The sequence below is a fragment of the Nelumbo nucifera genome, chromosome 4 (genome assembly GCF_055504915.1).
Source record: "Nelumbo nucifera cultivar China Antique chromosome 4, China Antique-T2T, whole genome shotgun sequence".
Classification (NCBI taxonomy): domain Eukaryota; kingdom Viridiplantae; phylum Streptophyta; class Magnoliopsida; order Proteales; family Nelumbonaceae; genus Nelumbo; species Nelumbo nucifera.
Window position 1 is genome coordinate 92,982,638 of NC_142652.1, and position 20,867 is coordinate 93,003,504.

At 39.7% G+C, this 20,867-nt stretch overlaps 1 protein-coding gene across 3 annotated transcripts in view; it reads right to left on the reverse strand.

Moving 5' to 3' along the window:
• KEA5 (K+ efflux antiporter 5) overlaps positions 1–20,867 on the reverse strand; it is a 58,664-nt gene that overhangs the window by 12,083 nt on the left and 25,714 nt on the right. Inside the window, exons 15-16 of one of the 3 annotated variants that reach the window (XM_088903168.1) lie at positions 15,420–15,458; positions 6,297–6,392 (exon numbers count right to left, since the gene is read on the reverse strand). The exons of 1 other annotated variant lie outside the window; for it this stretch is intronic. In XM_088903168.1, coding sequence (XP_088759294.1) covers positions 6,297–6,392; positions 15,420–15,458 — 135 coding nt within the window. The remainder of the gene's footprint in view (positions 1–6,296; positions 6,393–15,419; positions 15,459–20,867) is intronic. One more of the 3 variants, XM_010277691.3, reaches the window with a different exon arrangement.

Genomic DNA, 20,867 nt, shown 5'->3' on the forward strand with positions numbered 1-20,867 from the left:
ACTCTAGAAAGGGTGTTATGTTATCTTAAGGGGACTCCTGGGAAAGGTATACTTTTTGCTAAGCATGGACATATGAAGTTAGAAGCATATACAGATGTTGACTGGGCAAGCAGTATAGATGATAGAAGATCCGCATCAGGTTATTGTGCCATGGTGACTGGAAACATTGTCTCCTAGAGGAGTTAGAAGCAATATGTTGTTGCTCGATCTTCAACTGAGGTAAAGTATAGGGCTATGGCTTATGGGGTGTCAGACTCATATTGTTCCTAGAAGACATGGGAATTCATTATGATAGGTTGTTGATGTTGTATTGTGAAAATCAATCAAGCCCAGTGTTTTAAAAGTGCAAGGTCCAATTTGCACCTGAAGCGCAAGGCGCAAGGCGCAAGGCGAGGCGTACACCTTCTTAAGAAAGGCGCAAAACTCCAAAAAAAAAAAAAGCTAAAAAAAGTCAAAAAATTCCAAAAAAAATTTTTAAAAATGCAAAAATTTTAAAAAATATTAAACATAATGTTAACAAAAATATAAACATAAATTTTAAAATAAATGATTTAAAAAACCTATTATCTAAAATTAAAATACAAAAACATAACATGTAAAGTGTATTCAAATGAAAATTTAAAAATAAAAGCAAACATATAAAGCATTTTCAAGCATGTAAAACCCACAATCTCTTTTTTTCCATAATTGCATTGTTTCAAGTAGTTAATGTGATGTAAAACATATTGCATTCTTGATTCTATGAGTTGGCTTTGTAGCACGCCCCTCAAGGCAAGCCCAAACAAGTCTTCGCTTGCTCACCGAAGCTCCGAGAACCCCCTATTTGCTTATGTTGTTCATTCATTCATTGCACTAAAATATCTTCTTAAAAGGCAATGAAAGTTGTAAAATCATTATTTTTTATGTGAGAAATAAGAATTTCAGTCCCTAACATAGACTTGTTATGGGCTTGCCTCGAGGAGTGTGGTTGGGGGTCCGGGGATCGAGCACCCGGCCCAGCCGTTAGACTCAAAAAAAAAAAAAGCAAAAAGCGCAAAATTTAAAGAAGGCGCACACCTGGGCTGAGGCACAAGGCGCATCATGTGCACGCGTAGGCGTACCAAGTGCGCGCCTTTTGAAAGAGGTGCGCCTAGGACCTGGGCGAGGCGCATACCCCAAAATGTGCCTCGCCTGTGCGCCTAGGCGCACCTCAGGCACGCCTTTTAAATCACTAATCAAGCCACAATTAACGTAGCTCATAACCTTGTTCAGCATGACAGAACCAAATACATTGAGGTAGACAGACACTTCATACGAAAGAGAGTGGCCTTAGGAGAAGTGTGCCTCCCTTTCATCTCTTTAGAGGAACAACGAGCAAACATCTTGACCAAGAGAGTAGTACCTTAGGCGAAGCTTCAACACTATAAAAGTAAATTGGGCATGATTGACATCTATACTCAACTTGAGGGGGAGTGTAGAGAGAGTGGGCCAAAAGGGCCTTAGTTTAGTTCAGTTGTTTATTGTTTTTATTTCTGCTGTGATGGGTTATCTCTATGGGCCCTTGACACATTTAGTTCTTTTTTTTGGTCAGCCGCCTAACCAGGGGCACCCATGTAATTTCTCCTATAATTAGTCCAGCACATATATAAAGAGATTAAGGGAGTGAAAGAGGGACAATTTTTTCTACTCTCTTCCCTTCCTCTTTTCTTCCAACTTCTTCTTTCTCTTGAATAGAACTTCCTCTCTTCTTCCTTCTTATTTTCTTTGTTATAAAAGTAGGAAATTGTTGGACTGGTTTCCTTCGTGACTAAATCCCATACTTGTTTAGGAAGAGGAATGGGCTGCAACAAACCGACCGGGGATTGAATATCAAATTTATTCCTCTAGCAAACTGTACACTGAGCCTAATAATCTCGTACTTTTTTTATACCCACTCAACAAAAATGAGAAGCCAACCTTTGATATGTACAAAATATACCTGAATGCCCCCCAAGAGTCAATGCATGGAACAGCTCCAGTGAGGCTTCTATGTGGGCAGATTTTTGTGGAATCACCATTCGACCCTTGAACATAAGAGAACCATGACTGATAGTGTAGCCTAGTTGATAGGCCAAACCGGCCATAATCTGGGATTTAAGCTGAACAAGAGTGTCATCTTGTATGGCTTCTACCCTCAGCTGCACTGTAAGAGGATAAGACGGCCTTGAAGTTGTGAGTTGGGCCAACTCATGTTGTCTTGACAAGGCATCAGCCACAATATTTGAAGGCCCACCCTTGTACTCGATAGTATAGTCAAAACCTATCAACTTATATAGACACTTTTGTTGAATTTCATTGAGTACAAGTTGCTCCACCAAGTATCTCAGATTCTTGTGATTAGAACGAATAGTTAAATGGCGGCCCTATAGAGATACTTGACGTAATGTTGTTCTATGATCCCTGTTGTAATTATTCTTTTCTATCTTTAGCCCTTCAAGGGCCTCTTTGTAAATACATATAACTAATAAGATATATAGGCTCTTTGGGAGTGGGGGGAGACCATTCAGTTTGACACCCCTGAAACTCTTGGTGTTCTATCAACCTAGAAGATTGACAGGCCCAACAAGTAACCAAGCCATTTCTAAATGGCCAGCACAATGGCCATGAGTTTTTTTCATAGGTAGAGTATTTTTGGGCCTGAGAAGGAATAGCTTTGCAGAATAGGGAGATTGAATCCATTGCAGAATGCTTAGGTTGCAATATTTCTTCTTGGCCTTTGACATACTTAGGGCTACCCTTAGGAGCCAACCCTAAAGAAAGTAGTTTATGGGCCTTTGACATACTTAGGGCTACCCTTGGCGGCTTGGAAAAAGAATTACATTTCAATAGGGGGTAGGCTGACTTTAATTAAGGCTACACTTGCCAACCTTCCAACCTACTTCCTTTCTGTGTTCAGGATTCCTCCAAGGGAGGCTAAGAAACTGGAGAAGAGAATGTGGGACTTTCTATGGGAACCAGGAGAGGTGAAAAAGGATCACTTGATTAGATGGGAGATAATTAACAAACCAAAGGAAGAAGGGGGTTTAGGGATAGGGAACATAGTGCTGAAGAATGTAGCCCTTCTTGGGAAGTGGCTATGGAGATGGCCCCGAGAGAGAGAGAGAGAGAGATTATGGCATGAGGTGGTGGCAAGCATTCATGGTTGTGCAGGAAATGGTTGGGATTCCGAGATATCTCACCGAGCTACCCTTACTACACCTTGGAAGGCTATACATGGTATTCTCCCTCGCTTCCTCAGATTCATTAGGTATGATGCTTGTTCTAGTAATGCTATTCTGTTCTGGGAGGATATTTGGGTGGGTACTCAACCCCTCAAAGATTGTTTCCCCTCGCTCTATTCCATTTCCCTTCACAAACATGAGCCAATTGCAACTTTTCTCTCGAGCCCGTTAAACCCCTTATCTTTAAACTGGGACTCTGGATTTCGTAGAGGGTTAAGGGATGGTGAGTCAAATAGTGTTATTGAGCAAATTCATTTACTAGAATCCGTTTGCTTGGACCCCACTTCTTCTGATCAAAGGGTTTGGACTCCTCTTCCAAAAGGTACTTTTACTTTCTCTTCTTTTCTAAAATCCCTCAGTTCTAACCCCTTTTCCCAAGGATTCCCTGTCAAAGAAGTCTGGGCGCAACCTATTCCCCCAAAAATTGTTGTATTCTGCTGGGAAGTCTTCTATGGGAAGATCAATACTTTGGAAAACTTACAAAAAAAAAGACCCTCGCTTCGTCTTTCCCAAAATTGGTGTTCCTTGTGTAAGGCCGAGAATGAGGACTGTGTCCATTTGCTGATCTCTTGTTCCTTTGCTACAGCTATATGGAGGTGGAGCCTTTGTTTATTTGGAGGTAGGTGGTCTTTGCCTTCTGATTTAAGCTTGTTATTCAACCCATCTGTCTTTGTTTGGCACACTAGAAGAGGTAAGGTCAGGTGGAAATATGTTAGGGCAGCCACTCAGTGGACTCTTTGGGAGGAAAGCAATGCAAGAATTTTCTTAGAGAAGGAAAGAGGGTTAGATGAAATGAAGGATTGTATCCTAACAAGAGCAATCCATTGGCTGAAAACTGTGGATATCTTTGATGACTTCTCCTTTGATGATTTGTGGAGAAATTGGCTAGTAATAGCTAACACTTCAACAAAGAAGGATAGAATTCTGTCAGAATGGATTCTGCCTTTGGAAGGTGTCATCAAGCTGAACTTTGATGGAAGTAGCCAAGGCAACCCCGGGCCTTCAGGTATAGGGGGTATCCTGAGAAATAAGGACAGCAACATAATTTCCCTATTCTCAGGACCGGTGGGAGTGGGGGATTCCACAAAAGCAGAAATCCTTGCTGCAGTACAAGGAATTCAAATCGCCAACCAGCTTGGGGTGGAGCATCTCCTAATTGAAGGGGACTCTCAGGTGGTAACCAGGTGGCTCCTAAACTTAGATACCACCATTTGGGGCTACAAAGATCTCATCAAAAAAGTAAAGTGGTTAACCAGTAATATGAGAGTTGAGGTAAAATGGGTTAGTAGGTCTGCTAATTCTTTGGCTGATGCTTTAGCAAAACAAGGGGCTTTTAGGGAAGATCTTTTTTGTGCTTCTATGTAAGTTGTTATTAATTTGGAAATCTGTACTTAACTAGCCCGGAGAGGTTGCAACTCATACCTTTCCTTGAGGTCTTTGTACTATTGTCTATTGCTGTTTTATAAAATCATTTCAATTATCAAAAAAAAAAGGAATAGCTTTGCTAAAATAGGCCACAGGTCTGCCCTCCTATAGCAGAACAGCCCCAAGTCTTGTACCAAAGGCTTTCCATTGGCCAACTCTGATTCTTTGGCTTGGTTTATGGAGTTCACCATAGTTGACTTTCCGTTAGCCAATTGTGTTTTGGCAATTCTGTTGGCATATTTAATTATCTAGTTGTTTGACATGGTTGGTTCCTCAGTCCAGTCGTCATGTTCGGCCTTTTGATGGCTAACTTCGATTCTTTAGCATGGTGTGTGTTGGCTTTCTATTGGCCAACTTCAACATGATCATTTAGGTTTCTAACATTCAACTTTGGTTTCTAAGAGGCCTCTTCAACATCTCAATTTTCAAGGTTGCTGCTTCAATAGTACACTTGTTTTCATGGAGGTTGCTTCAACATCCTTACTTGCAAACTCAAACCGGTTTCCCCACCTTGAGTTTGAGAGAGGGTGTAGAGAAATATATTGGATTTGGTTGTATTTGGGTTTTTGGAGGTTATAGGGGTATATTTGTAATGTTGATAAATTTTGGGGACTTGTATGTATATGGGAGGAAGAGGGGCATGTGTGAAATTCTGATATAATGTGGCTTGTTACTTATTTAAGCCATTGGTTGTGTGGGATTAGGGTTGAGTGAGAGGATATTCTATTGAGTAGGAAGAGGGATCTGTGTGAAATTCTGATATAATATTATTGGTTGTGTGGGATTAGGGTTGAGTGAGAGTGGATATTTTGTTGTGAGTCTGTAGAGAGGTCAACATGCATCTCTTGTTCTCATAGTAGTATTTTTCCCTCTCTTCCTGTGGATGTAGGCTACCAAGCCGAACCACATTAAATGTTGGTGTTTTCTTTATTTCTTCTTCTTATTTTGTTCTTGATTTCCTATTCTACTTTATGTTAGTTGACAGAAGATTATTCTTAAGAATATGGGAATGTAGTTCAAAGAACCATTAAGAATTGTATTGTCTCAATTAAGTAGCAACCAATATAGCACATAATCTCATTTGGCATAATCGGACAAAATACATTTGAGGTAGATCAACACTTTATTAGAAAAAAAAATCTTGGAAAGAGAAGTTTGTTCACCTTTTGTAAAGTTGAAGGCCCAACTAGTTGATGTATTTACAAAAGAAGATATACAAGCCTAGCTTATAAGTCAATTGAGCAAGAAGTTAGGCATAATCAGTATACATGTTCAACTTGAGGACGAGTGCTAGAATTTGTACCACACCATCATAGGGGTGTTTTTGTAATTTTACTTCTTAGTTAAATATAAAAGGACTCCTTAGGTTGGCTAATTGAGTTAGGTCAACACTAATATTTTTCTTCTCTTCTTTCTCTTCTCCCTTCCTCTCTTCTCTTCTTCCTAATTCTTCATTTTGATTTTAGATCTTAGTATACGCCAAGTCAATCAAAGATGCACAATTGACATGGACAAATTTGGAAGAAATGCATGTGTCTCAAACTTTTAAAGTTAAATATGTGTTTTTTCTAGATTTCTTTTAACTGGTTAAACATTAATGACATAAATCAGATATTAGTGACACTGCTATACCTGATCTAATGTATGCTGTGCAAAGTCAGTTGTAGATATCATAACTCCAGCAACAAATGATCCCAATTCAAGACTTAGGCCAAGCTTATCACTGCACTGAAGAAAATCATATGACACGAGTATTAGATTACTGAAGAAATTTTCATAAAAGGCCAAACGTTTATGCAGAGGATCTTCAATATGTGGCATCTATCACCTTAATATTTGGTTGATTAGGATAGACAAAGAAATATTTTTTTCATGTTATTTTTTGTGCTAGTTCCTGACCCAATAAATTAAAAGATAAAAGGACATGTTATCTCCTGTGAACTGTGGTGCATTTCCATACAACACAAATCTACAAATTTCCATCTCCAAGTGTAGATATTTAACATAAATATGATGTATGATGGTGTGTAATTGGCAGGAGCCTTGTGCACTGGGCTGCCCTTTATGATGGTGTGTAATTCTTCCATTTTTTTATCAATAACGTTGTAATTCCTCTGCTCCTCCTTTTGACTATATTCAATACTTTTATGCATTTTTTTATAAGTGAATTTAGACTTTATTAATTCTGAAATATATAATCATTACAAGCATCCCTCAAAGAGGCACGAGATGCTACCTCTCTATAAACAAAACAGAAAAATTACAAGTGAGCCCAAAACAAAGATTGTCTATTCACCCCTTTCTTGGCTAGAGTAATAGCTAATCTGTTTGCCGATCTCCTCACCCATTGTATCCTCAAATTCTTATTCTTGGTGATCCATAAAAACCTTCTAATTCATCCCTGTAGCACCATATCACAGATTCTGGATCCTTTAACCACCCCACCACCAATTTTGAGTCCCCTTCAATCACCAAATTGGTTATGTTCAGCTCTTTTGCAATTTGTGCTCCTTGTAAGGCTACAAGCAAATCTGCCTTGAGAGGATCCCCATATCCCAGTGGACCAGAAAACAAGGCTATTAATTTGCCTTCCATGTCTCTCACAACCCCCCCCCAATGCCAGCAAGTCCTGGATTCCCCCTGCTACTCCCATTAAAATTCAGTTTTACGTAGTCCTGAGGTGGGGGTGCCATGCAACATTTATTCTTTCCTTTCTAGAAGAGCTTCTTGCAACACCTTCCCAATTCCTCCATAAATCGTGAGGAGAAATTTGAGAAAACAGGTCCAAAGATTTGATCCAATGGATCACTCTAACCATCACACAATCCTTTATCTCTTCCTTGCTTCTATCCTTATCAAAGAAGAGTCCAGCATTCCTCTCTTCCGAAATGGTCCAAACTAAGGCTGCTCAAACACACCTCCACATTACTCTTCCCTTCTTTTTTGGCCAAGTAAACATAGAGGGATCAAACAGCAAGTTAACCTCCTCTGGTAAGGACCACCTGCACCCAAACAAAGAAAAAAACCAATTCCATATATCTGCAACAAAAGAGCAAAAAATCAGTAAGTGATAGCAACTCTCATTATCAGATCTGCACAAAACACACCAGTTTGGAGAGAGACATAAATTGGGTCTCCTCTTCTGTAGCACTTCCAAAGTATTAATTTTCCCATTTGTTCCCAACTCTTGAAAGATATATGTTTTATTTTGCTCATTTCAGACCATTCTTCTCAACTGTTCTCTTTTACATTCTTGACCACTATTAGCAGAAGAAAAGAGAAGAGAGAGAGAGAGAGAGAGAGAGAAGAGAGCAAGGAGAAGAGAAGAGAAAGGTTTGGAGAGTTCTAATCTGTCTGGCGGTGCCAGCTTTTGTTATTATACATAGGGCAACCATAAATAAAAGGGAAAAGACCCTTATGCCCCTGTTGTAGTCAAAGTACATAAACAAAGGAAAAAATACTATTTTAACCAGACCAAACAGGCCCTAACTAAGCAAAATACAATCATAAATATAAAGAAAAACACTCCAACACTCTCACTCAAGTTGGGACATAGATGTCAATCATGCCTAACTTGTCACACAAATTACTATGCGCACATGATGAAGGCCCTTGGTGAAGATGTTTGCAAGTTGTTCTTCTGAACTGACATATGGAGTGCACACTTCTCCACTCACAAGTTTTTCTCTAATAAAATGCTTGTCCACTTCAATATGTTTTGTTCTATCATGGAGGATTGGATTAGCAGCAATGTTGATAGCAGCTTTATTGTCACAATAGTGACATAGGTTTGTTAACTGCAAAACCCAGTTCACCTAACAAGTTTTTTATCCACATGATTTCAGCAACTCCATGAGACATAGCTTTGTATTCCACTTTAACACTAGACCTAGCTACCACACTTTGCTTCTTACTTCTCTAGGTGACTAAGTTTCCTCCCACAAAGGTACAATACCCACAAGGGGTGCAAGTCAGGCAAGTTGGGCCGGGTTTATGGTCAACCCAGGCCCAGCCCTAAAATTTGGGCTTAAGACCCAAGCCTAGCTCGCCCAATAAATTGATGCACTCAGGTTGGGCTCGGGCTTGGGTTGGTCAATGAACCCACTCTAAAATTATACATATATAAATGTATTTATGCAAATACATATAGATATATTTATGTATGTATGTAAATGTGTATGCAAAATATCTATATAAATGTTATATATACAAATATGCATGTATATATATATATATATGTAAATATGTAAGCAGCATTTACATATATACACATATATAAGTATAAATGTATATAATTGGATCGGGCTCGAGCTGGGTTCAGGCTACCTAAGGGCTAGGCCCGAGCCCGGCCCAAAAAATAAAAAAAACTGACTTCTTGGGCCCGAGCCCAGCCCGAGGACCGAAAATCCAAGCCCAACCCATGTAAAATTTCGGGTTGGGCTGGTTCAGGCTCGGGTTGAGCCCACCCAAGTTGCACCCCTAATACCTACTGGTAGACTTTCTGTCATCAACTACCCCTGTCCAATCAGCATCTATATACACTTCAACCTTCAAATGCCCATGTTTCTGGAATAGAAAACCAGCTCCCGGGAACTTCTTGAGGCATCTAAGGATCCTTTCTACAGCTTCAAAGTGAGTTGTCCTAGGATTATGCATATGAACTGACTAAGGGCACCCACTGCATAGGCAATATCAGGCTTGGTCATAGACAAGTATAAGAGTCTCCTTACAAGTCTCTAGAACTTCTTCACATCTTTCAAAAACTCCCCCTGACTATCTCCCAACTGATGTTTAGGCTCAACGGTTGAATCAATTGGCTTCACCCCCAACTTGTTTGCATCCTCTAATAGATCTAGTACATATTTCCTTTGGGAAATAAAGATGCCCTTCTGAGAGCGGGCAACTTCAATCCCAAGGAAATAACGTAGGGGGCCTAGATCTTTCACCTCGAATTGAGTTGCTAAGAATTTCTTTAGCTTTTGTATTTTAGTCTTCCAGTTTCCTATAATCACTATGTCATCAACATACACAATTAAAGCTGCAATTTTTCCTTCACCTTTCTTCACAAACAGAGTATGACCTAATTGGCATTGTTTGAACCCCACCTACTGTACAACTAAGTGAAACTTACTAAACTAGGTCACCATTCAAGAATGCATTTTTAATATCCAATTGGCGAAGTTCCCAGTCAAGATTGGCTAGTAGTGAAAGGAGGATTCTGAAATTCACCTTGGCTACTGGAGCAAAGGTCTCTGCATAGTCTACTCCATATACTTGTGTAAACCCATTGGCCACCAATCAGACTTTGTACCTTTCTATCGTACCATCAGCCCTATGCTTCACTGTGAACACCCACTTGCATCCCGCTGGTTCTTTTCCTTCAGGAAGATCCACCAATTCCCAAGTGCCATTTTTGTGTAAGGCATTAGTTTCTTCCTTCATTGCATCTGTCCATTCAGGTTTGGATAAAGCTTCTACCACATTTTTAGGAAAAAAACACTATCAACGAAGGAAAGGAACATGCGATATGAAGGAGAAATATGATCATAGGACACAAAGTGAGAGATGGGATAATTAGTAGTACAAGATCGAACACCCTTTCTCTCAATGTACCTGGCTGATGTGGAGGATCTGCCTCTGGAGAGTCTGATCATATTGGTTGCATAGTTTCAGGTTCCACGGCTCTTGAGCTCTATTGGCTCTTATGGTGGTGAAGGAAGACATGAAATGGAGGAGGATCAGGAAGAAGAGGTAATTGAGTCTGAGTCTGGGTGTGTTTCTCCTCCTCAACCCTACTCTCCCCTTAAAGAGAAACAGAGAAAAAATGTTGACTCTCAAAGAAGGATACATCCATGAAAACACTTCTTGCGTGAGGCAGGGTCGTAACAACAATAACCCTTTTGAGATAAAGGGTAACCAGGAAAAGCACAAGGAATGGCACGAGGATCGAGCTTACCGCAAGAAGGGGACAAGTCATGAACAAAGCAACGACACCCAAAGACACACATTGGAATGGAGAACAGAGGAGCCGTAGGAAACAAAAGTTGATGTGGAACCTTATATCCTAGTAACTGAGATGGCATACGGTTGATGAGATATGTAATATACATAATAGCATCCATCCAAAAGTGTTTCGGAACATTCATATGGAATAATAAACCACGAGCTAGTTCAAGAAGATGACGATTTTTCCTTTCAGTAACACCATTTTGCTTGAGTGTCCTAGCACAAGAGCTCTAATGAAGAGATTCATACGAAGCAAAGAATTCCGTAATATCACTATGGAAGTACTCATTTGCATTGTCCGACTAGAAAATATGAATCTCAGTTTGAAATTAAGTAAAAATCATGTGTTAAAAATCTTTCACAATCTTTGGCACTTCATCTCTAGATCACATAGGATAAACCCATGCATATCTAGAGTAGTCATCAATCAAAGTAACAAAATACTTATATCCAGTCTTAGAAGGACTTGAAAGAAGAAGAAGAAGAATTGTTTACTGTATTACAGGTTTGAAGAGAAGAAAAGAGAGAGAGAGAGAGAGAGAGAGAGAAGAGTGAAGATTGGAGAAAAGAAAGAAGGGGTTCGGTGGTGAATAATCTATCGCCCCATACACTCCTTTATTTATAGATTTTAGGATCTTTACAAGAATAGGAAATAAACAAAAATTAGAAACAATAAGGCTTGCTGGCCCAACTTAATAGAAATTAGAAACTATTAACAAAACAAATTAGAAACAACTAGGTGTAGGTATGAAACCATACACACTAGAGCCTGAGTATGGGTATGGAACCCCACACTCGTGGCTAACCTACTATTTCTTCACTCCCCCTCAAGTTGGGAGTAGATATTTGTCATACCCAACTTGCGTAGATCTGTCTCCAATTTGCCTTTTGTGACTGCTTTGGTGAAGAGATCAGCTAACTACATGTCTGAGGCAATGTAAGGAAGGCATACTTCTTGAGATGCGACTCGTTCTCGAAAAAAATGTCTGTCAACCTCAATATGCTCAGTCCTGTCATGCTTTATTGGGTTGTAGGCAATATTAATTGCAGCTTGATTATCACAATACATTTTTGACAACCTCGATAATGCTCAGTCCTCTCAACTCCCTACATTTTTGACAACCTTCTTCACAACTCCCCCCCCAGTAACCGGGACAGGTAAAGGAACTCTTGGAGCTAAAACTGAAATCCCTTCCTCACTATTCTCCCCCTGAGGAGAAGCCTTATGATAGTAGGGCAAATCCTCAAAGAAGGTGACATCCATGGACACAAAGCGCTTCCCTGAAACTGGCTCATAACAGCAATATCCCTTTTGATTTTGTGCATACCCAAGGAAAATACACTTAGAGGCTTTGGGATCAAACTTGGAGCAACGAGGTCCAAGGGTTTGAACAAGACAAGTACACCCAAAAGTTTTGAGGGGAATAGTGAATAGGTCCTTATCTGGATATAGAAGATTGAACGGGGTTTGCATGTTTAGGACCAATGAAGGAACCCTGTTAATGAGGTATATGGCTGTACGGATTGCATCTCCCCAGAAGCGTATGGGAACATTGGAGTTGAGCATGATGCTTCTGGCTACCTCTAAAATATGTCTGTTTTTTCTCTCAGCAACCCCGTTTTGCAGAGGTGTGTGAGGATAGGTGCTCTGATGAATGATCCCATAATCAAGGAGATAAGATGCCAAGGGTTTTGCAAAGTATTCCTTGGCATTATCAGATCTAAGAATCTTGATCTTGGTTTCAAATTGAGTTAGGATCATCTAATGGAAAGTTTGGGTCAGAGGGGGGACCTCATCTCGAGAAGGCATAAGATAGACCCATGAAAAACGGGTATAGTCATCAACAAACAATAAGAAATATTTGTACCCCCCATGGTAGGAGTATGGAAGGGCCCCAAAAAATCGATATGCATAATCTCAAAAGGAAGGTTGCTTCTTTTATTACTTAAAGGATAAGATGATCTACTATGTTTTGCAAGTTCACAACTTTCATGTTTTAACCCAGACACTTCTACTAACTCAAACAAGTTTGGAAAAAGACTCTTTAAAGACCCAAAAGATAAATGACCTAAGCGGTTGTGCCAAAGCATAAACTTACTACAAGACTGAGAAACAAACAATTTCCCTGCTTCCCCCTGTGAATGTTCCAGCAGGTAAACTCCATTCATCTCACGGCCGATTCCAATCACCTTTGCTTCCAGATCTTGAAAAATACACCGATCAGGGAAAAAAGTTACCGAACAGTTTTGATTTTTAGTAATACTACTAACTGAAAGTAAGTTAGCACTAAGCTTGGGAACATGCAAAGCTGAGGATAGGGTGATGCTATCTAATAATCTGATGTCTCCCATGCCATAATTGGTACAAGAGAGCCATCAGCAATAGAAATTGTCTCTCCCAAAGAATAAACAATAGGTGCTAAATAGAGTAGATATGTTGGTCATATGATCTGAAGCACCTTAATCTATTACCCAGGAAGGTCTAGTATTACCTGGGACAGAAGCATGATAAGCAGTAGCTCTTGTACCTATATGAGCAAGGGCTGAAGTAGGTTGTTGAGCTGATGTAGGCTGAGCTGAATTACTAAATTCATTTTCTAGCTGAGTCAGAGCAGCTCAGACTGTAGCTAGAGTATCTAGAGGAATGCCTCTTGTGCTTGATGAAGTTGTACTATCAGTGTTGACAGCCATATTAGCATTCCCTTTCTTATTTTTGAGCTTTGTTGGAACTAGATGAGGGTGCAACTTCCAACAGGTGCCCTTAGTATGTTTAGGTTTCTTGCAGTGTTCACATACTATGTCCTTCTTAGCTTCCTTCTTCTCCTTATACCCCCCCCCCCCAGAATCAGGTCTAACTACTATCAAAGCTGATTAGGAGGGTTGTTGTTGCAACACAACCTTTTTCCTAGTTTCTTCACTATGCACTAGGGAATAGACTTGTGATAAAGTTACACTATCTCTTGTCAACAACTATTGTCTCACAATTCATATTCAAAGTTCAGACCAGCTAGGAACTCAAAAACCCTGTTAGTTTCAACCTGCTTTCTATATGTTTGTGCATCTTTCTGACTCTCCCACTCAATTGTTTCAAGATGGTCAATTTCATGCCACAAAGATTTTAAGGTTGAAAAGTAAACAGAGACCTGCTTCTCTCCTAGCAACATTAAGAGGCTGAGAATAGGTTTCCTTCATAGCATCCCATATTTCCTTAGTTGTTTTGGCCCACAAGTAGTTTCGGCTGATGTGTGGCTGCATAGAGTTGAACAGCCATGTCATCACCAAAAAATTCTCTTGGACCCACCTAGCATAAGTAGGGTCCTCCTTGGAGGGTTCCTTCACATTCCTTAGCAAGAAGTTCAATTTTCCTCTACCCGCAATAGCCACCATGGCTTATTGGGCCCATTCCAAGTAGTTTGATCCATCAAACTTAACAGTTGTAATCTGAAAGGTGTTTTCAGTCATGTTACCTGAACCACCAGTCCCAAAAGCACCTTCCCCTTGGTTCTTGTACTCCATTCTAAGACAAGAAGAGGCTTTAAACTACTGTGACAAGAAAAGGCTGTATTTCAAGGCTGATAACAGCCGACCTAGGACAATGATTTTGCAGTTAGATAACAGTCAACTACTGTCTTGGGATTGATATCAGTCTTGATATTTTCTATCTATACCTCTCTAAAGGAATAACAAAGTCCTTTTGAGTATCAATCTCAAGAAAAGGTACTTACTTTATGAAGAAAAAAGCCCAAAAAACTGATTGCTACCTTCGGTCTTAAAACTTGATCAATCGATTACTATTAGCACCTTGAATCTTGATCAAAGGTCCAAGAAAAAACTGATCAACACCTCCAATCTTGATCAAGAATCGATCTTGATCACTTAATTCCTGCCTGATTCTTCCTGATTACAAGATGCTCTCTCCAATCTTAAGGCAGCTGCTAAAGCCTCCTTGCAACCTCCAAGAATCAGCTAAAATAAGGATCTTACTGAACTTTCAGCCCTAAACAATTCTCATGTGGTCGGCTGAATTAAATCCACATGAGAAACCCTAGATCTAAGGCTTTGATACCAACTTGAAAGAAGAAGAAGAACTGTTTACTGTATTACAGGTTTGAAGAAAAGAGAGAGAGAGAGAGAGAGAGAAAAGAAAGAAGGGGTTCGGTGGTGAATAATCTGCTGCCCCATACACTCCATTATTTATAGCTTTTAGGATCCTTACAAGAATAGGAAATAAACAAAAATTATAAACAATAAGGCCAGCTGGCCCAACTTAACAGAAATTAGAAACTTCTAATAATAGGAATTAGAAACTACAGAAATTAAAAACTACTAAAAAGAAAATAGAAACTACTAATAAAACAAATTAGAAACAACTAGGAGTGGGTATGAAACCACACACACTAAAGTCTGAGTGTGGGTATGGAACCCCACACTCGTGGCTAACCAACTATTTCTTCAGAAGGTAGAGTAACATGGCCCTAAACATCAGAATAGACAGTATGAAATAGAAATTCAGATATTTTGATTCTTAAAGGAAATGAATTTCTACAATGTTTGCTCAACTGACATGTTTGACATTGTAACTCACTAACTGACAGAGTTAAATAACTCGGGAAACATAAGTTTCAAAGATTCAAATGAAAGATGACCAAGACGACTATGCCATAAGTAAGCATGACTCTCACTAGATGAACTTAAGGACTTTGTAGCCACAAGACTGGCTTTATTCTCCAACACGTAGAGACCACCCACCATGCTTCCTCTACCAATCATCTTCCCCGAGGCCAAATCCTGAAACACACACGAAGGAAAGAAGGTCACTGAATAAATCAAGGAGTGAGTAATACTGCTAATGGAAAGTAAATTAATAGGTAATTTAGGAACATGCAACACATTAGAGAGGGTAAGACCGAAAGGAAGGGAGATGGTTCCTTGACCGGCTATAATGGAGAATGATCCATCAACTAGTCTCACCTTATCTCTCCCAGAGATGAGGTTATATGCATGAAATAAAGTTGACTTACCAGTCATGTGGTTTAAGGCTCCAGAGTCAATTATCCAAGGGGAATCAAATGTATGACATAACACATGGAAAGCATTGACAATATTACCTAATGTAGATGCAAAGGAGGTAGGAGTAGGGCCAAAATCAGAGTGTCACTCCTAGGGTACCATGGGACTAGTCTCTTGAGATGCCACATTTGTTGAGTTTTATTTCTTCTAACTCTGCTAGGTGGCTTCTTACTCTGACCAAATGCTGATTTCTTACTCAATTCTTGAGCCCATTTAGGCTTGCCATGTGTAGAGAAGATGGGCCAAATGGCCCGTAGACTACTTTCTTATTTCTCTTCTTTATGTTCTTTGCTGTAATGGGCCTCAACATGGGCCTTTCTTATGTCTTTTTTAATTATTCGCCCAGTTAAGGGCCTCTCTGTAAATTACTGAAATTAAATTAATGAAAAGGAATTAGGGGTGTAAGAGAAGATTAGATTCGAAGACCTCTCCTTGAACCCTTATTGCCACCACCTTCTTCTTCCTCTTCTCTCTTCTCGATTCTTTATTTTTGTTGTTCTCTATCACTTTTCTGCACCTTTTTAAACAGTTCGTTTATTTCAGAAGGTTGTTTTTCTTCTTGGTATCAAAGCAGGCTCTTCTTTTCTCTCTTTCCTCCTCTTTCTTCCCATACACAGTGTGCATGGAGAACTGAATCGAATGAATAGTTAAAGAAAATTTTTCCAGTCCAGCTGTTAGTAGTTTTTTGGAGAGGAGGCTATCCTTGTCGTCACTTTGACAGTATCAAGTGTATTGCCCGAAACCCTAATTAATTGGAGAAATCCACTTGCAAGCCCCACAGAGAGTTTGACCTTGGCGCTCAGTGATTGAAAGACTTCATGTTCTTCATCTTAAAGATCGATTCAAGTTGCTCGGTGTTCTGTGAAGTCTACAAGGTACGGCTAGGTTTTTTCTGTTTCTCCTGGGTTCCGGGTGAGACGCAGTTAACAGGTATGGCTACATAGAGGTTGATTCACAACACATATTTTTTCCTATCTTCATTGATTATTATTTGAGAACAAGCATGTTGCTGAATCCAAATAGGTTCTGGGGGCTCCTGTTGACTATCTACTGGTTGTGACAACAGTTAAGCTAGATGGAACCAATTATCTGGCATGATCACAATTAGTAAAGATTCATGTTTGCAACAGAGGCAAGTGGGGGTATATCTCCGAGAGCAAGAAAGCTCCTGCAGAAGATGATCCATCCTATGAAAAATTGATGCAAGAAAATTATACTGTCATTGGATGGTTAGTAAATTCTATGCAACCTCAAATTAGTCAACACTATTTGTGGATGAATTCAGCAAAGAAAATATGGGACAGTGTTGCTGAAACCTATTCTTAGAAACTGAATGTAGCTAGGGCATATAAGCTAAGGAGTGATGTGAAAAATTTAAGGCAGGGGAAGAGACCTTTGGTTGTTTATTTCTCAATGCTGAAATCCCTTTGGCAAGAAATTGACTTGATGGAAACTATAGCCTAGTAAAGTACTAATGATGTTGAAACCTATAGAAAACTAGTTGAGAGAAACAGAGTATTTGAATTTTTGATGGGGCTGAATCTTAAGTATGACATCACAAAACAGAACTCACCCAAGGATAGCGTTTCATTGTCTCATACATATGCCTTGGAAAGTAGTGAAGAAAGCAGGAGACTAGTCCAGGTTCAAGGGGCTGGTCTAAATGACCACTTTGCTAACATGGGGCTGAAACCTAAGGGAACTATAGGAAGTCCAAGGTGGTTCAGGTAAGAAGGAAGTTATTTGTGAGTATTGTAAGAAGCCAAAGCATACAAAAGACAAGTGTTGGAAACTGCATCCGGAGCTGCTTCCCCTTCGTTTTCAAAAGAAGTCTGATAATATGAAGACAGGAAGTGCCAATATTGTTGTTGGTCCAAATAATGATAGATGCCTAACCAAAGAGAGGATAGCTACTGAACAGTTAGTAGTTATGAAGGCAGAGTATGAGAAGTATGGAAGGATGATCAGTCACCTAGAGAGTGTTGCCTCTTCTTCCAACCCTCCGGGAAATTCGACCTCTTCTGCATTTACCCATTTAGGTATACGGGCTTCTGCTAATCATGCAACTATCTCAGATAATCATAGGATCCCTTGGATTATTGATTATGGTGCTTCTGACCATATGACCAGCCTTTCCACCTTGTTTATTTTTTATGATTTGCTTCCTGGCCGTGATAAAATCACCCTAGCCAATGGCTCTCTTGCTCCTATCTCTGGGAAGGGAATCATCAAGGCTACAAACTCTCTATTACTTCCTTCCGCTCTTCATGTACCCAAACTAAATACAAATTTGTTATCTGTAAGCAGCCTAACTAAGTCTTTGAATTGCAGTGTAACATTTTTTCCTTCCTACTCTATTTTTTAGGATCTAGAATCTCAGAAAGTGATTGGAAGTGGCCATGAGGCGAATGGAATATATCTACTAGATACTCCTGGACAGAGCCAAGGACAACCTGGGAAAGCTGCCTTTGGATCTACATCTTCAAAGTCTGACAGTCGTGTCATGTTATGTCATTTTCGTTTGGGTCATCTTTCTTTTACTACATTGAGTCATTTATTCCCAAAACTATATAAGGGAATTAATTTGTCCAGTCTTCATTGTGAGTCTTGTGAGATGTCAAAACATTGTAGAAGCAATTAGCCATTGAATAATAAAAGATCTTCTCCATTCCATATTGTGCAATCTGATGTGCGAGGGCCTTACCACTTGCCCTCTATCCGTGGCTACAAATATTTTATCTTGTTCATTGATGATTTTTCACGATATACTTGGATATTTTTTATGAAGTCCCGTGATGAAGTTCCCAGACTTGTGAGGCAGTTCCATGAATTTGTTCTAACCCAATTTGATACTATAATCAAAATTTTCAGATCCGACAATGAAAAAGAATATTTTGAGAAAAATCTAACCTATTATCTCATAGATTTGGGGGTTATTCACCAAAGTTCTTGTGTTAGGACTCCAGAACAGAATGAAGTTGCTGAAAGAAAAAACCAACATATTGTTGAAGTTGTAAGAAGTATCCTATTTGCCTCAGATGTCCTTACAAGATTTTGGGGAGATGTTGTCCTCACTGCAACCTACACACACCAAGTACCCAGAGACATAAATTTGAACCAAAGGCCCACAAGTGCATTTTCCTTGGTTATGCCTCCACACAAAAGGGTTATTGTTGTTTTGATCCAAAGTCTGGAACTCGGCATGTCTCAATGGATGTCACCTTTGATGAGTCTTCTTCTTTCTATGATCCTTCTTCTTAGGAGAGGCATTGTCCAAAGGGGGAGAATTTGTCACAGTTGTTTGCTCTCCCCTTTCCTGTCCCAGTTGAGTCTTCTTTTGAGCCTCTTTCTACTTCAAATGAGTCAAGGGAGGAACAGTCATCTCATTCTCATTCCAATATTCCTATTCCTCCTTATCCCCTTTTTAATCCCAGGTTGTACCAGCGGCAGAGAACTAGAAGTGGGCAGATTGTTTCCTCTACATCACATGAGCCCCCTATACTTTCAATCACAAAAGAGGCAACAGGTACCAATACAGTCCCTTTGGAGCCATCCTTCCTAGACCTTGATGTCACTTTCTCTATTAGGAAAGGTAAAAAGAAGTGTATTGCACATTGCATTTCCAAACACCTTTCTTATAGTTTACTCTCTCCTTCATATTTTGGCTATCTTTCTTCTGTTGCTTCTAACCCAATACCCAAGTCAGTGTCAGAAGGTCTTATTATTCCATAATGGAGGGATGTTATGAGAACGGAAATTAATGCCCTGCATAAGAATGACACTTGGGAAGTGGTTGATTTGCCTAAAGGGAAGGAACCAGTGGGTTGTAAGTGGGTTTTCACCATCAAATATCATGTTGATAGCACCATTGAAAGGTACAAAGCTAGGCTGGTTGCAAAAGGTTATACACAGACATATGGAATTGACTATCTAGAGACCTTTGCTCCTGTTGCAAAGATGACCTCTGTGAGGGTTCTACAATCTCTAGTTGCTCATTCAGATTGGCCACTTTACCAGCTGGATGTGAAAAATGCATTCCTGAATGGAGAGTTACATGAGAAGGTCTATATGTCTTCCTCCGGGAATGTATGACACAGATATGGAGGGAAAAGTATGCAAGCTGAAGAAATCTCTTTATGGACTTAAACAGTCACCTAGGGCATGGTTTGAAAGGTTTAGGGCTGCCCTTATTAACTTTGGCTATATACAGACTCAGTCTGATCATACCCTCTTTGTGAAGAGGAGAGGTGATGGAGATCAGTCTATGCATTATAAGGCCTATTCTCGTAAGAAGAGGCCAACAAACAGGTTCTGATTTGGCATGGAGAAGACTCTTGGAAATTGGACTGATCCGGTCAGGGGTATTTTCGTCATTTCGACCAGCCCAATGGGAACTTAGGCTATAGCATCTTGTTCCTATAGCTTATTAGTGCTTGTCTTTCAATTTTTAGTTTAATTGCATTAGTAGATAGAAAGTTATTGTGTTTCTTGTTGCACAAGACAAAGAGTGGCACTTTTTGTAATTATGGTGAACAGTGTTCCGGGCCACACAAGTCACTCTATAAATAGATGCATTCTCTTCCTTTTGAGGCTAATGAATGAATGAAGCTTTCTTAAGAACTCTCTTGCTGTATCGAGTGATCCCTACAAACCCTAGAGCGATTCTAGGACTCCTTGGAGTGATTCCATGGGATTTCTCTCTCTTTTCTCTTTCTCTAACCTTTCTACTCTCTCTTCCTCTCTCTTTCTGTCTTGTGTTAGTTTGTTCCAGCCCTACTGCATCGCCCTACTGCATCGCCCTACTGCATCAAGAGGCTCTTTGGCAGTATATCTTATTGTTTATGTTGATGATATAGTTGTGACTGATAATGATGTCACAGGGATTAATGATCTTAAATTTTTCCTTTATACAGAGTTTGAGATCAAATATCTGAGGGAATTGAGATATTTTCTTGGCATAGAAGTTGCTCGATCTAAGGATGGGATCCTTACCTCTCAACGAAGATATGTGCTTGACTTGCTCACTGAAACAAGGAAGATGGGTGTTAGACCAGTTGCTACTCCTATTGATATGAGTCATAAACTCTCTGCCTCAGATGGAGTATTGTTGAAAGATAAGGGAGTCTT